Source organism: Chiloscyllium plagiosum, unplaced genomic scaffold (genome assembly GCF_037043375.1).
Source record: "Chiloscyllium plagiosum isolate Xiang-an unplaced genomic scaffold, Cpla_swu_hap1 HiC_scaffold_14, whole genome shotgun sequence".
Classification (NCBI taxonomy): Eukaryota; Metazoa; Chordata; class Chondrichthyes; order Orectolobiformes; family Hemiscylliidae; genus Chiloscyllium; species Chiloscyllium plagiosum.
Genome location: NW_028270152.1, coordinates 40042840 through 40057936, shown reverse-complemented (window position 1 = coordinate 40057936; position 15097 = coordinate 40042840). Strand labels below are relative to the sequence as shown.

General features: G+C 37.6%; 1 protein-coding gene across 22 annotated transcripts in view; it reads right to left on the bottom strand.

The window, feature by feature from the left end:
- Positions 1 to 15097, bottom strand: part of slmapa (sarcolemma associated protein a) — a 258658-nt gene that overhangs the window by 25963 nt on the left and 217598 nt on the right. For 15 of the 22 annotated variants that reach the window (XM_087994334.1, XM_087994332.1, XM_043708129.2 and 12 more), the window contains one exon: positions 14464 to 14526. The exons of the other annotated variants lie outside the window; for them this stretch is intronic. In XM_087994334.1, coding sequence (XP_087850460.1) covers positions 14464 to 14526 — 63 coding nt within the window. The remainder of the gene's footprint in view (positions 1 to 14463; positions 14527 to 15097) is intronic. 22 annotated transcript variants of the gene reach the window in all.

Genomic DNA, 15097 nt, shown 5'->3' with positions numbered 1-15097 from the left:
CATAACTTATCCCAATTTAGAACAATATCTAAAATAAATCAAAATCAGTTTTACATCAAATATAGTAGAAAACCTAGACACCCAAGTGAATAATAAATTGTCTAAAGTAGGGACACTTCAATAATGCTCTATCTGCATAATATATCATTTGCTTTAAACATAATGAATGAAAATCAAAGTTCTCTGGCAAAAATGAAGCATTTTAACTTAGAAATTCAAAACATAATACACACTTAAAAAGTGTACTGCATTTTTTCTTTAGTAAATCAAAAAAAGTCTTTAGCCATACATATGCTGACCACATTGACCTTTACTTTTCAAACCTTCATTGTGTTAGACTATGTGATGGGAAATGCCATAGTTAGCAGCAAGTATTCTGAGTCATACACTGCCCTGAAGTGAAAATGTATTGCTGCTTCTTCATTGTTTCTGGGTATAATCCTGGTACTCCTTAACATTACTGTTGGGGTACCTTGAACACACAGATTACAGCAGTTCACAAAGGGCAATAATTATTTACAGGGACACTCTCATCTTGTGAGTAAATTCAACAAATCAATCTGACATTTTGCACAATGAAACAAAAATTCTTCCAAATGAAGATCAGTTTCTGATAGCTTTCTTGCAATAAAGTTTACAGTAGAATATCAGTATCTAGTTCTATAAACGAGAGGAACCAACTAGAGAACACACAATCCTAGACTAGGTATTGTGTAATGAGAAAGGATTAATTGGCAAACTGTGAGAGACCCCTGGAGGTAGTGTGACTATAAAATGATAGATTTCTTCTTTAAGATGGAGAGCGACATCATTGATTCTGAGACTAGCGTGCTGAATCTAAATAAAAGAAACTACTACAGAATGAGGTGCAAGCTAGCTATGATAAATTGGGAATAATACTTAAACGAATGATGGGGGACAGGCAATGGCAAATATTTAAAGAACATAAGAATGAGATGCAACAAATATTCATTCTCATCTGGCACAAAAATATAAAGGGAAAGGTGACCTGACTATAGCTAACAAGGGAAATTAGAACTAGATCAAAGGAAGGAGCATACAAATTGGCCAAGAAGTGCATCAGAGAGTGGGAAAATAGAGTGAGTCATTTTATGGAGAACATACAAATTGATTGATTTAAATTATGTGAACAACAAAAAAATTAATCAAGAGAAATAGAGATCCCCTATAGTCAGAAGCAGGTATGTTATAATGGGGAACCAAGAGATGGCAGATCAACTAAATACATATTTTGGTTCTGTTTTTAAAGTAGGACACAAATAACATCCCAAACATGGGGACAACAGAATCTTGCGGGAGGCAGGAACTGAAAGAAATCAGTACAAGTAGAATTATGTTGGAGAAATGACATTAAAAACATCACTTCTAATTTCTTTAGTTTTCTCCTTGCCCTCCTCCACAAAACATCAAATTGCCCCAAATTCAAGTCTGCATCATCCACAACCACCAATTAGCTATCAGTTCCTTAATTATGTTCTGCAATCCCATTTACTTTTGGCAGCAGACCCTGCTCTCTGAACTTCCCAAAATCTTATATCATCACTACAAGTTCTATCCAAATATTTCAATGTCTGTGGGCCCCGAGAGGACTTTTGTTGATATAAACAGGTATCAACATAAAGTTTCAAGAGACCCTGCTGACATAAAAAGAATCTGCTGAGAACATGGGTGGACTTGATATCAGGGTCCTGCCTACATTTTTAAAAGGCTTCCATATTTGGCTTGAGCCTGCTAAAATTTGCCCGTTATGTTGAACCATATTCAAAAAATGTTGACACTCAGAAGATGTCAAGATATACCAATCTTTTGCAATTGGTTACATTGAGGCCAAACAAAGACGGTCAGCTGACTCATCAGGACAATCTCTTATGCTGACATTGAGATAATGAGATGAACTAGAATAGGCAAATAAAATAAAGGAACAACACTTTATTTTGTGGTTGAGATAGGTGGGCTGTTGACATATACAGGATTTACATGAATGGGTAGGACTGTACTGCCCTTCACTCAAAATTCTTCTGAAAAACCATTAGAAAACTGAAGGATTTATTTGATCATATTGGTTTTTTGTTCTATTGATTTTTTTCTGTTGCACAACACATTTACTAAAGATAGACAAACGTAGCTAAAAGTTGCTCATTTTCATATTTATTGAAAATAAATACTGGTAATCTCAGATTTTCATTTCATGAATAACAAGTGGAATGGAGACGGATTTTGTGTGGAGGACTTTGAGTATTGTTATCAGTGTCTCTAATATACTACTAGAGTTGGGCCAAAGAGTCTGTTTCTGTGCTGTATAACTCCACGACTCTATGCGTCACATAAAAAAAAACCCCTCAAAGTCTGTTCTAGAACGTCTGCTCAAACCAAAGGCTCACACAGGTCATATTAGCATAGAATTCCAGATCTTAAACTACACAAATATCCGCAGTCAATTTTATTTAATGCTTTGTAGCCTGTATTCACATGGATAGAATGCAAAATGGACCCAGGTTCAAGGTGAAAAGATCTCAGCATCAAACAGTAATGCTTGAAACATTAATCCAAGCCAGTTACAGCTTTCACTCATTATCCCAGTGTTCTCTGACATAAATGGCACTGAATCCAGCATTGTTTCAAATCTAAAATTATCATCTTTGTATTATCATCAAGTCCCTCCATGACATTGCCCCTTAACTCTATACTCAACTGCAGCCTTACAATCCTCTGGGAATTGTGTTGCTCCAGTTCTGGTACCTTGTACATCCTTGATTTCTTTTCTTATACCATCAGCTGATGGACCTTCTGCTCTGCAGGCTTGGTGTTTGAGAATTTTGTCCTTAGACCCCACTTTCCTCATTTACCTCTTTCCTCATGTTTAAGGAAGTACTCAATTTTCTTGATTTGTGTATTCCGAGGAACAGTAAGAACTCTAAAGAACTGAAGCAAATAGGAGAATTGGAGCAAACAGAAGCATAAATACGTTATTCAGTCGCTCAAGCATGCTTTGGTGTTCAATAAGACTATGGCTGACCTGATCTTTGTCTGAACTCCATTTTCTTGCTTGTTCCACATAACGTTTGACTCCCCTATAGTTCAAAAATATATCTCAGCTTCGAGTACATGTATATTCAATGAATGAGTCTCAACTGTTCCCTGGGTTAAAGAATTCCTAAGATTAATGACCCACTGAGAGAAGAAATTCCTCAACTTAGTCGTAAATGGGAGAGCTTTCACTTTGAAATGGTGAGAAGATAATGGGGAGACAGACAGCACCCCCACTGTAGCCACCACTCCCCCAAGAAAGGCAGGCTGGTGGCAAGCCAAAAACAAACCTATCCCATAGCTACAAAGTGCTGTGGGTGAACTAAATTAATGGGTTGTGTGATGTTGTCCCTCACTGGGAATAAGTCCCATTTCAAGAAGCTGCTAACAACTGGCAGTCTAGGCAGGGCCAGAAGTCTGTGGTGGACACTGGTGGGGCTGCAGGCAGGCTTGCAAAGGAGGTCAAATGGATTACAGAGTAAGGTAAGTCAGGAATTCTAGGTAGGGGAACATTTGGCAACTTAGAAAAAGGTTAATGGGTCGAGGAAACATATCTGCAGATAGGAAGAGTGTACTACTTTCTTGGAGTGGTGCCCCTGATAGATAAAGGGCAGTCAAACTCACAAAGATAGCACACATTTTCTTCCTACCATTTTAAACACTTTTAAAGAGAAAGGGACACCATCATCCCCCCTACTCCTCCAATCATTTTGTAATACCAGCAGCATAATATTGGGTTAGTTGACATTAAACAAGTTCAATTAATCCTTAATAATTTATTTACATATGGTGGGAGGGCTGCCAAATTCAGCACCAATCTGCCAGCTGTTTTATGAGATGAGTTTGGGTGTGGGTGACAAAGTGGTGAGCTTGCCATCCAATTAATATTACATAAAAACAAAAATACTCATTGTGGGTACATGTAATATCTAGCCCAACATCTTTTAAGCATTTGACCTGTCAAGCTCCTTTGGAATCTTACATGATTCAAAACCCTATTTCAGTTGCTGAGGATCTTATGAGGCAACAGTCAATGACAAACAATCTGTCAGTGTCTTAATTCTACTTTAAATAAGGCATCTCTAATTGGTGGCATTCAGACACAGTGGCATAGTGGTAACATCACTGGACCAGCAGATCAGAGGCCCAGCAAATGCTCGGGTCACATGACTTCAAATGACATTATGACAGCTGGCAGAATTTGAATTAAATTAATTAATAAACCTGGAATTGAAATCTGGGCCTGGATTTCACAATATTGTGTTTTTACTGCTAACACAGTTCTTGTTGCCAGCAAATTTGATGATTCAAAATGAGCAATCAGACCACTTGCAGTACTTTCGAACATGCAACACCATTATGGGGGTGAAGAGCTCCAACATCCCACAATTTTATAGGAGCCAAGCCCTTTTACATAAATATGGGTCACAGCCTCTTAGGGTGTCACAGACAATGGGAGGAGCTCAGTCCCAAGAGGGGGAAAAACAGCCTTCATAACCTCCTTACAATTGGCCTGACCCCATCATGGCTACACCTCAGGGAATGAAAATATGGGGTCTTTAATAAGGAGATAGACCTTATTGCCTTCTCCGGGAAAACTTGACTCTAATCATAGCAATGGTGACCATCAGCTGTCATTAAAACCCATCTGACTCATTAACGCCATTCCAGCAAGGAAACCTGCTTTCCTTACACAGTATGGCTTATATGGGTCTCCATACCTACAAGCAATATGGTTGACCATTAAATGCCCTCATCAGAACAGTTCTGATGAAACATCATTTTTTCAGGTTCTCTCCTTCTCTACGAAGTTGTCAGGCCTGCTGAGTGTCTACTGAAATGAAATGCAATCTTCCTATTGACCTGTGGGAATCCATACCTCAAAATTTCCCAATCAAGACAAGAAGCGATCTTGAAAGTGCCAACAATTTTATGCAAGTCTGGCATGCCTAAGTGGAGGTCAAATGAAACAGTAGAAGAAGTGTACAAGAATCCAAACATCCCACCCAACCCCATTCCTCCTCACTTGTGGTAGGTGGTCTGGATTCAGCAATTGACCATCAGTCTCTCAGGACACACAACACTGGAGTGGAAATAAAGTCAATCTCAGTCCTGGGGAATTACCCGAGGAGGAGAAACATGTTAGGCACAAACTCTCAACTTCATGGATACTCCATTGTAATGGAGCTGCTGCTGCTCAAGTTCAGAAACCCTGAAGACAACAATTTGCATGACCAAAGGTGTCAAATACAATAGTACAGGCCGTTCTGCTATAATGTGTGTTTCATCAACGTGAGTTCGCTGTAACGCAATTGACGAACTGGGGGCACTGTTTTTAAAGCACCAAGTTTTAAAATGTATGTTGCTTGTAACACAATTACATCACCAACACTTAAAGCGCTGTTTCTAAAGCATGATTTTTCTGTAATGTGGGGTTGCACAAAACATAACCATCACATTATAGAACTACCTGTACTTTTTAAACTATAATAAGCACACTAACTACACTGAAAAGGTTTAAGTAATTTTTATCACCATGCCAAACTGTGACGACCTATCCTTAAATCCTTCCAGCAACCCCTCTGCCTTTAGGCTTACAGCCAGTGACATCATCTGTAATTGCTGGTTACATTTATCGGATATAGTGATGAAGATGACCTAAGATGAAATTGGCTAGACAGCTGCATTCATTCAGCTCTTCACAGTTTGAGTGAGACAAAAACTTCCATTTCTCACAGGTTGTGTACTGTTATCCAACTGAATAACTGTACTGATATCCAACTGAATAACTGTAGTGCATCCTAAACATTTTATCAAATAGTGAATGAACATTTCCTTTGTGCTTTTTTAAAATTGTCTTTGTCATATCAACCACGTCAAACAGTGGGCCAATTGTAATGACATTAATGTGTAGTGATATGTAATTGGGACTGCATTGCCTTTGCAGAAGTACATAACTCAGGCCTGTACCACAACAAATTAGGGATGAAAATAGTTCCCTCACGTGATTGAAACTGTGTTCATTACAACAGTTTCCACCACATTTGTTTCCCTCTATAATAGCCTGAACCCCAGTTAAACACTTTCTTAGTTTTAGTGTATAGTGTGACACAAGTATTTTGGTATCTCCATCCTGAAATATCAGCCTCTTTGATGTTAGTGAACAAATGTTATTTTGCATTCATTTCACTTATCAATCTCTGAAATCTTACAAAAGTAGTTACTTAGCCATTGTTTGATCACATTAATTTCAGCATAAGAAAGCAATCACCAGTGATTTTAATGTCAAAGTTAAAGACATGAATGCAAGTTTAAGAATATAATTTGAAGGTCAGGAAGGCGCGTCAGGACACTGGGGTCCAAGTCCCACCTGCTCCAGAGATATGTAATAACATCTCTGAACAGGTTGGAAGAAAACATCTATATATAGAAACTCAGATTACACTGCTAACTCTTTGGAATTTTATCATTGAAATTTTAGAAACCAAAGGTATTTTGTTGAGTACAGTTTAACAGATTAAAAAAAACATAAGAAATTTTAGATGTGGTCAACCTCATCTGATATAATCTCATGATGAAGGGCTAATCATTTCAATTCCAATGGAAGTTAATTATCCAAAGTATGTTACAAAGAAGTTAACCTCAGTGTACAGTTATACTGAAAAAAAAATCCAGGTGTTAATTTTCTAAGAAATCCATTTATTCCTATGACACAAACTCTAACTGCTGACTTGAGGTTAAAGTCAGATCAGATTACATTAAGACATGAACCATTGCAAAGGGTTATCCTTATATGTTATCCTTAATCAAAGATCAACTGAGATAAGTGATTTCAGCATATATTCAGTTCCAGTGATAAAAGAGATTACTAACTGAAAACTAAATATAGGTGTAGTAAATTATCAATCCATTGTCCAAAGTATCTTACTGGGATCAACTAATTTTTTTTCATCTTACTATCAATCATTCTATATCACATTTTGAGAATCTTGTTTGATCCATTGCTCCTGTTACACTTCACTAGGGTAATGCTCTGGAAATCAAGCCCTGTTATTCTTCAAATCATCACAGTGGTTAACGATTTTAACAAGTATTAGAATTCCCAATTTACCGAACTTTTAGGCCCATGATGATAAAAAAAACTGGATCAGGTTTTTGCATTTAACAATAATTGCTATTTAATAGTTAAAAAGACACTAGCCACAGGCGAACAATTATGAAATATTGGTATATAACTTTATTGGTTAAAATTCTAATTCCCTTACGCATACAGATTTATGGACAGACACAGATTGGACAAAAGACTGAGTATGATGAGGACAGGCAAAGACTGGAAAAGTAATTCAATGGTTCCTGTTCACAGGATTTACTGAGATGATGCTTTTACTTGTTTGCAGGAGGCAAAAAAATGACTGATTCATATGTTTGAGAAGGTTTTCTGACATTAATTAAAAGTTAAAGCCTATAGCAACTGAAAGAAAATAGAACAGTTTCCTTTAGGCTTAAAGTATTTTTTACTGCAGAAAAGATAGACAACTCCTGAGCCTGTGAAAGGCCTCTTCCTATCTTGTTCTTTGCCCAAAGCATTTCAGCCATCTGGGAATAAATCACATAGTTGTTGGTAGGCTGAAGGCCTATGTCATCGATAGCTGGTCAATAGTCCACAGACCTAACAGCTACTTGTTGCATCTCCATTTCTGTACAGCCTTTGGTGCCATTTGCAAACCATCTATCACTGCTTGAACCAGCAGTTGTGAAAATAGTATTTAAAATCATTGTCAGGTTACATGCTTTGAAAAATTCCAGAAATCCGTCATCATTTAATCCTTAGTTTTCAGAACAATTATTTTCCAATTTCAAAAATATTTCCAAAATAAAAAGACACGTGCCAACTATATTCATTCCATGTGATCTATCCTTAATTATTAAGTACATGCAGTAAATTGAACAATTTTAAGTACAGATCAGTATTTCACTTTCTCTATAAGTTCCTTGCAATCTTATGACATTATTGCACTTTACACCGCAAAAAGTAGATTTACTTTGAGGAAATAGGATTTAGGTTGCTATATAGACATACTTGTAACAATTTTAGACATGATCAGGTTTGGAAGGAAGCTTACACTTCACTGCTAATGATGGAGCAATGAATAGAATCTTAACTAACAGCAATTCACAAAGTTTAATAGAAGGTTGATAGATGCTTAATTTCAAGATTACTTAGAAAAGAAAACTATGGTTTCAATCATCTAATTTCATGGGGTAAACATGATAGATATTTAATAAAATGATTGCCTTTATGTTGTTCATTGGTACTCCAATGCAAGTTACTATAGTTTCAGGGTAATTCACATCAAAAGGTGAAAGAGAAATTAAATCAATGTGGATTATCACACCACAAGGACGGCACAAAGGCCCTCAAGCAGATTACCTATACAGCCTATTATGGGTTATGGTTTGTGATTCACAAGGAGCTAGAAAAGAGGTGAGAAATGCAAACACACTGGCAGAAGGAAGCACAGTAAATTAGCATACTGTCCTGAAACTTCTGTGATCAAGGCTGAACTTATCCAAGAGGACTGGTGTTTGTGATGAATCAGTTTTGAATGTCCAGGGTAAAATGAGCTTGGGAAATAATCTTGCTACAATATGGTATGTTGCCTGGATACCAACCATTTGTGGTTGGAGTAGATTACTGACATCAACCCTTTTTATGTTAGTCTAAGGGGCTGTTCAGTAGGTTGTGGCAGAGGATGGACTATGAATACCTCTCACCAGAAGAGGCTCTTCTCTTAGGTAACAGGATAATTTATTACATCTTAATAACTATATATAGATTACATTAACAAAGAATATTAACTATTAATATGTAGGAGTAGATAAGATATTTGCATCTTTATGAAGATACTACTCCCAACTTGCTCCAATTGTAGTGTAGCTGCTTGATTGTAACTGCTAAAAAGCCTGCTCGAAGCTCCACCTAGTGGCTAGGATATAAATCAGAGCTGGCAGAGCTTCAGCTTAGCTCAGATGAACCACTTCAGGTTCATTACCTTATTCAACATCTGTTCGTCAAGCCGTTCCCACTTAATTTTTGCAAAGGCTTAAACGACTATATTACATTTACCTCTACCACTTTTCTCCAACCCAAGCCATTACATCTAAGTTCACAACTCTCAGTGAACTGTTGGCTTGACAATTCTTCTAGAATGTGTTTGTTTTAGACTTGGTCATAACTTGAACATGGTGCCCTTGATGCTAATTTTTTCGTTATTTCTCATCTGGACAATCCTTTGTTGCAACACATCTTTTGCTGAGAACCTGATTGATTGTTGACATTGTTGTTGACATTAGTCTATTACTCTATCTGGGGAACCTTTGATTTCTCAATGACTGTGACAGAGAAAGTAGTTTAACTTTTACACCATACACATAAGATTTGGCCGATATCTCACTTTATAAAATGGATAGGCCCTGTTAGATCTTCGGAGATAAGGTTTTGTTTTTGTAGAACTTGCCAATGATTTTTCCTGGTCTCTGTTTCAAAGATAATTTAGGTAGCATTTTCTAAAATTACATTTTTCTTGGACGATCAAAAGTCAATAAAGATGGATCAGAAATACCAAGAACAATTCTGTCTCTTATCAAATCTGTTTGTAAAGCTAATATTTGTTTAACTGTCTCCAGATTCACCTGGAAGTTGGATTCTTCTGTTGAATCTTGCCTGTCAAAGAATTCGACTTGTTCTTAAATTAGACTAACTATGAAGGACTTTTACAAAATCATTGAAGGGATCTGTCTTCTTTCATTTTTTGGTGATTGCAGCAAGAACACGCTAATGGATCAACTGCAAATAGCATTATATTAAATTATGTGATTAACCTTGAAGCAATTCAACACCTCAGATTGCTTCTCTCTATAAGGAGTGTTTCTGATCTTGAGTCTGCTTGGAAGTGTTGTCTTTTCCCATTTCTTCTTAATGTGTTGATTAAACTTACTCCTGTGAAAGTATTTAAAATCTGTATAATTTTAATATTGTTTAAACTTGAAGTTCTGCAAGGTCGTCTTTGCATTCAGAAAACTTCCAAACTAAGTTGCTATAAACATGTTAAAATCTTCAAAGATTTATATTTATTTTCCAATCTGTAGCTAATTCTTGATAACCATTGATCTCTCTCAAATTATTCTCAAAGGTTTAATTTGTATTTAATAGTTGTTGTGATTTACTATTTCCACACTTCTAAAAAAGATGTTTTTTTAAGATGTTACCTTGCAAATGTTACAAATTCATGTTTATTAAAGTTTCTACTCTTACTATATCTTGTCTTCTTAAAGCTTCTTGCTTTTTAAATTGATACTGTTTTAATGTCCGTTCTTGAAGTTATTACTTAGTTTCCAAATTCTGTCCAGTAGCAATATTGTTGAAAGAAAAAGCTGTTAGACTAGTTTTCAGCAACTTCAAAGTTTTAAATCCCAATTTTCTTAATCTGCCAGAGAAATAACCCTGATTTCTCTTTAACGTAAAATAAATGGAGGCTTCATGCCATTTTTCCTTCTTCACTGATTCATTTGCATTACTTCCCCCCTACAAAATAGTGATTCGGACTTTTTATGCTAAAAAACTTCAAATTTTTCGTTAAGACTTTTTCTAATCTCTAAATTGCTTGTAAAGTGTATTTTCGTATGCAATGGACTTGCTCAGATCAGTGGCTTTGAAAATTTTTAAACATGGCTTTGTTTTTAAGCTAGATTTCTTCTCTGGCTCTATGATGTTTGTCTGCAGCTGCAACAATTCATGTTTTAATGGTTGGCATTATTTTATAGATTTTCCAGAATTGCCAGCCTAAAATGTGTAGTGCAACTAAGATATTTACCTTTTCTCTCTTAATGACTTAACTTGTTGCCAGAGCCCAAGATCCAATCGTTTCTTGCTGATTCCCAGTTTAGTTTTGCTGCTGTCATTCCAAAGTAGCAGGCGACGAAACATCCCTCCCAGATTGTCTCAATGCTTTCTATGCTCGCCTTGAGCAGAATTTCGGCATAGAGGTAAGATCTATTTTGACAAGTCCTGATGAACCTATCCCAACAGTCACTGCATCAGAGGTCAGATCAGTTTTCCTTTGTGCGAATCCAAGGAAAGCAATGGGACCAGATGGAGTACCAGGCTGTGGACTCAGAGCATGCGCAAATCAACAGGCAGAGGTTTTCTCAGACATCTTCAATGTCTCTCTGCTGGTTTCAAGAGGGCCAACACCATCCCTTTGCCTAAAGAGGCTCATGCAGCGTGACTCAATTACTACCACCTAGTGGCCCTAACTTTGGTAGTTATGAAGTGCTTTGAAAGGCTGGTCAAGGCATTAATCAACTCCAGCCTCCCCACTACTCTTGACCCAATCCAATTTGCCTATTGGACCAACTGATCCACGTCAGATGCCATATCACTTGCCCTTCACTCCTCCCTAGAACATCTTGACACCAAGAACAGCTACATAAGGATCCTACTCATTGACTACAGTTCAACCTTCAACACCATTATCCCTCGAGACTGATTACTAAACCCCATTCCCTGCAACTGGATGCTCAGTTTCCTGACCCACAGGCCACAATCAGTGAAGACTGGGGACAATATTTCATCATCCCAAACACTCAACACTGGAGCATCCCTGAGGTATGTACTCAGCCCCCTACTGTACTCACTGTATACCCTTGACTGCTTAGTCAAATACCAGACTAATGCCACCATAGTCAGTCGAATCTCAGATGGTGATGAAACAGACTACAGACGGGAGGTGGAAGACCTGGAAAAATGGTGCACTGAGAACAACCTAACTCTCAATGTCAGCAAAACCAAGGCACTCATTATTGACTTTCAGCGGGATGTTACTCATGCCCAGCTCAGAGGTGGAACAAGTGGAGAGAGTGTCAAGCTCGTGGGAGTGGTCATCAACAACATGAACTGGACTCTTCATGTGGATGCATTGGTTACAAAAGCCCAACAACCTATCTTGTTCCTCCTGCAGCTGAGGAAATTTGGCATGATGGTGAATACCCTTGCCAACTTTTATAGGTGTGCCATCGACAGCATTCAGTCTGGATGTATCACTACCTGGTGTAGCAACTGTACCATTCAAGATTGGAGACGGTTACAGAAAGTGGCGAACTCAGACCGGACAATCACAAAGGCCAACCTCCCATCTATAGAATCCATCTACCAGGCCTGCTGTCAAGGAAAGGCTGCGAGCATTCTCAAAGGTCCATCACACCCTGGCAATGTTTTTTCTACAACCTTTACCACTGGGGAGAAGGCCCAGAAGCCTGAACACACGCACCAGTTGGTTTTGAAACAGTTTCTAACCTACTTTTGTTAGAACACTGAATGGACTCACAAACTCTTAACATTCGTCTGTTCCTGTGTATTTGATTTTGCTGCTGTTTACCATTTATTTACTTATCTATGCTAGTTAACTCTGTGATCTGCCTGTATTGCTCAAGACAAAGCTTTTCACTGTGCCTCAGTACACGTGACAATAAATTCAATTCAATTTTACTGTCTCCACTTCAAACTGGTTTTTTCGATGCCACTTTTTTGGTCTGGCTGATTTAAAAAAAAGCTTTAGAACAGCTTTCTTACAGCTCCAGTTCAGCTTTGTAGGTAAAACTTCCAGCAGGAAGTACTGTCTGCTGCTTCTGTTTAAACTAATTCAGAAGCCAAATGAGTTGGTTCTCCTTTCTTAAAATGGCAATGATTTAAAGTGATAATTCGCTTTTAGGTTGAAAATTTCTCTTCTTTCTTTCTCTTCTGATTTGTTTGAATTCCTTCTCCTCATGCTATGGATCAAACCCACTGAAATAATGCTATATTATGCCTGGGTATCAACCACCAATGTGGTAGAGAGCTTCCAACAATCCTCTTTTCAATGCTAACCAAAGGGGCTGTTTGGTAGTCTGTAGTCATTATTAAGTCTCAGTTTTACAGGCTTTCGTCTTAGATTACAGAAGGTAGCCTACACCACCTTAGTAATTACATACAGGTTAAATTAACTAATAATTAAAGGCAAATAAGACACTTGCGTCTTCATCAGAAGACGGTGTCCCAACACCACCATCTTCAACTGTAGTTCCCTGATTGAAACGGTCAAAAATCCCAGACATTCTGCCACAATATTCCCATACTCCATCCAGTGACAGTTATATATCAGAATGGGCAGAGCTTCACCTTTTGTATCCCCTATAAAACAAATTGAAGACCAAGATTTAGTGCTCTGTTCAGCAAGTGTACAAGTGAGCCACTTCAGGTGCAATTGACTCCCCACTCCAAAAGCAGAAGGTTCACCAGAGCAAGCACTTATTAGGACTTAAGTGCTGCTCAGGAACTGCCCAGCAGTAGCCTCACCACTTAAATTCTGACGTTTGTTGGCCAATTAAAGTCTGGCAGCTTCAGGGAGCTTAAGATGTTGCTGGAGCGCAAGGGTGCACAGCCATGGATCGCCGCATCAGTCAGCAGGGAGGTGTTTATTTGGTTGCATGGGAGGCAAGCACAAGGGTATGACTTTCAGCATACACCATCTGCCCCTAGAAGGCTTTAATTGGTGGCATATTGAGAATATTGCCCATCAACCTTCTTATCTCGAACCAAAAAGTTAAGCTGACAAGTCGTTGCTACATCCAGACAGTGGAAAAATCAGATTCAGCAGACTAAGACGTGCAAGCAACAAAAGTGACCAAGGGGGGGGGGGCATCAATTTGAAATAGCCACCAAGATTAATGACAACTGTTGGAATAAGAAATGTTTCATTGTGGAAAGACTTTTGCCATCAGGAATAAGTATTCTGTCTTTTAAGGTAAAATTAAATGACTATTTGCAGATAAAAATATACAGCTATATTTAGTTTCAGATTGCTTTAGAAAAGAGCAAGCATAGATAATGATGGGCTAAATGGCCAACCTATACTATAAAATTTAATGGCGCTGGCCCTTAGATGAATTTTGCTGACACCAATCTGAACAATCACAATTGCCTTATTAAAGTTACCATCTCATATCAGATAAATGTTTTAAATGGATTGTTGACAAGATAGTGCAACCTCCGTACATAACCAATATAAGTAGTGACTGTGGAAAATCAAAATGTAATCTTCATTTTGTGTCATAATAAACCGAGAGGCTCTTTGCAGAGTTTTAATATCAAAATTAACCTGGAAAAATGGAAGTTTAGAAAGTATGTAACAACAGAATATGTATACACTCAGATTTCTAATAATTCATCAGAAACTTTGTACATTTTCCGTATCAGTTCAGAACTTTTAAAAGTAAAGAACTGAGAGAAAGATAAAATCATAAAATTACCATCAACCACTGCCACCTCATGGAGGCTTGTACTGTGCCAGCTAATTAATAAATACACCCTATACTTACACTTGAGATGATCCAGCTCACTTTCATGTTTTCTGCTGGAAGCTCTCGCCTCTGCCAAGAGGTCTGCGGTGGGGTGAAGCAGAAGACAGGCAGAAGAACATTGCAGATGAAACAGAAGCCAGCAAACATAGAACACAGAAAAGCAAGAAAGGCTGCGTGAGAATGACACAGAAGCCAACATGAAAGCCTTATCTCTTTAAGTGCTGGCTCATACCTGTTTTTAAAACTGGGAATGTGTGCAGAATTTAGAATTTCAAATTTAAATTAAATTCCCCAAGATAAATAATAATAGTTTGAAGCCAGAAGAATCTTCTCCAATTGCAAACTACTTCACCAATTACATACAAAGAATATGACCCAAATAGTTCATACATTTTGCTCCATGTAGCTAAACGTAACTCCTAAGGCATTTGCCATATATCCAATTATGGAAAAGTGCTATGACAAAACTGTCTACTGTGACTGGCACTTATCTGAAGTATTATTGTACCCTAATTTTGATGCAGGGCTTCATATTTAATCATTTTTAATTTCAATTTGTTGGGATTGATATTAGTGCTGCTTCTTTGAAATGGTTTTCTGTTCAATTGTGGATCACCAAAAGTTAAATATGTTTGATAGTTTAAAGAAAGGC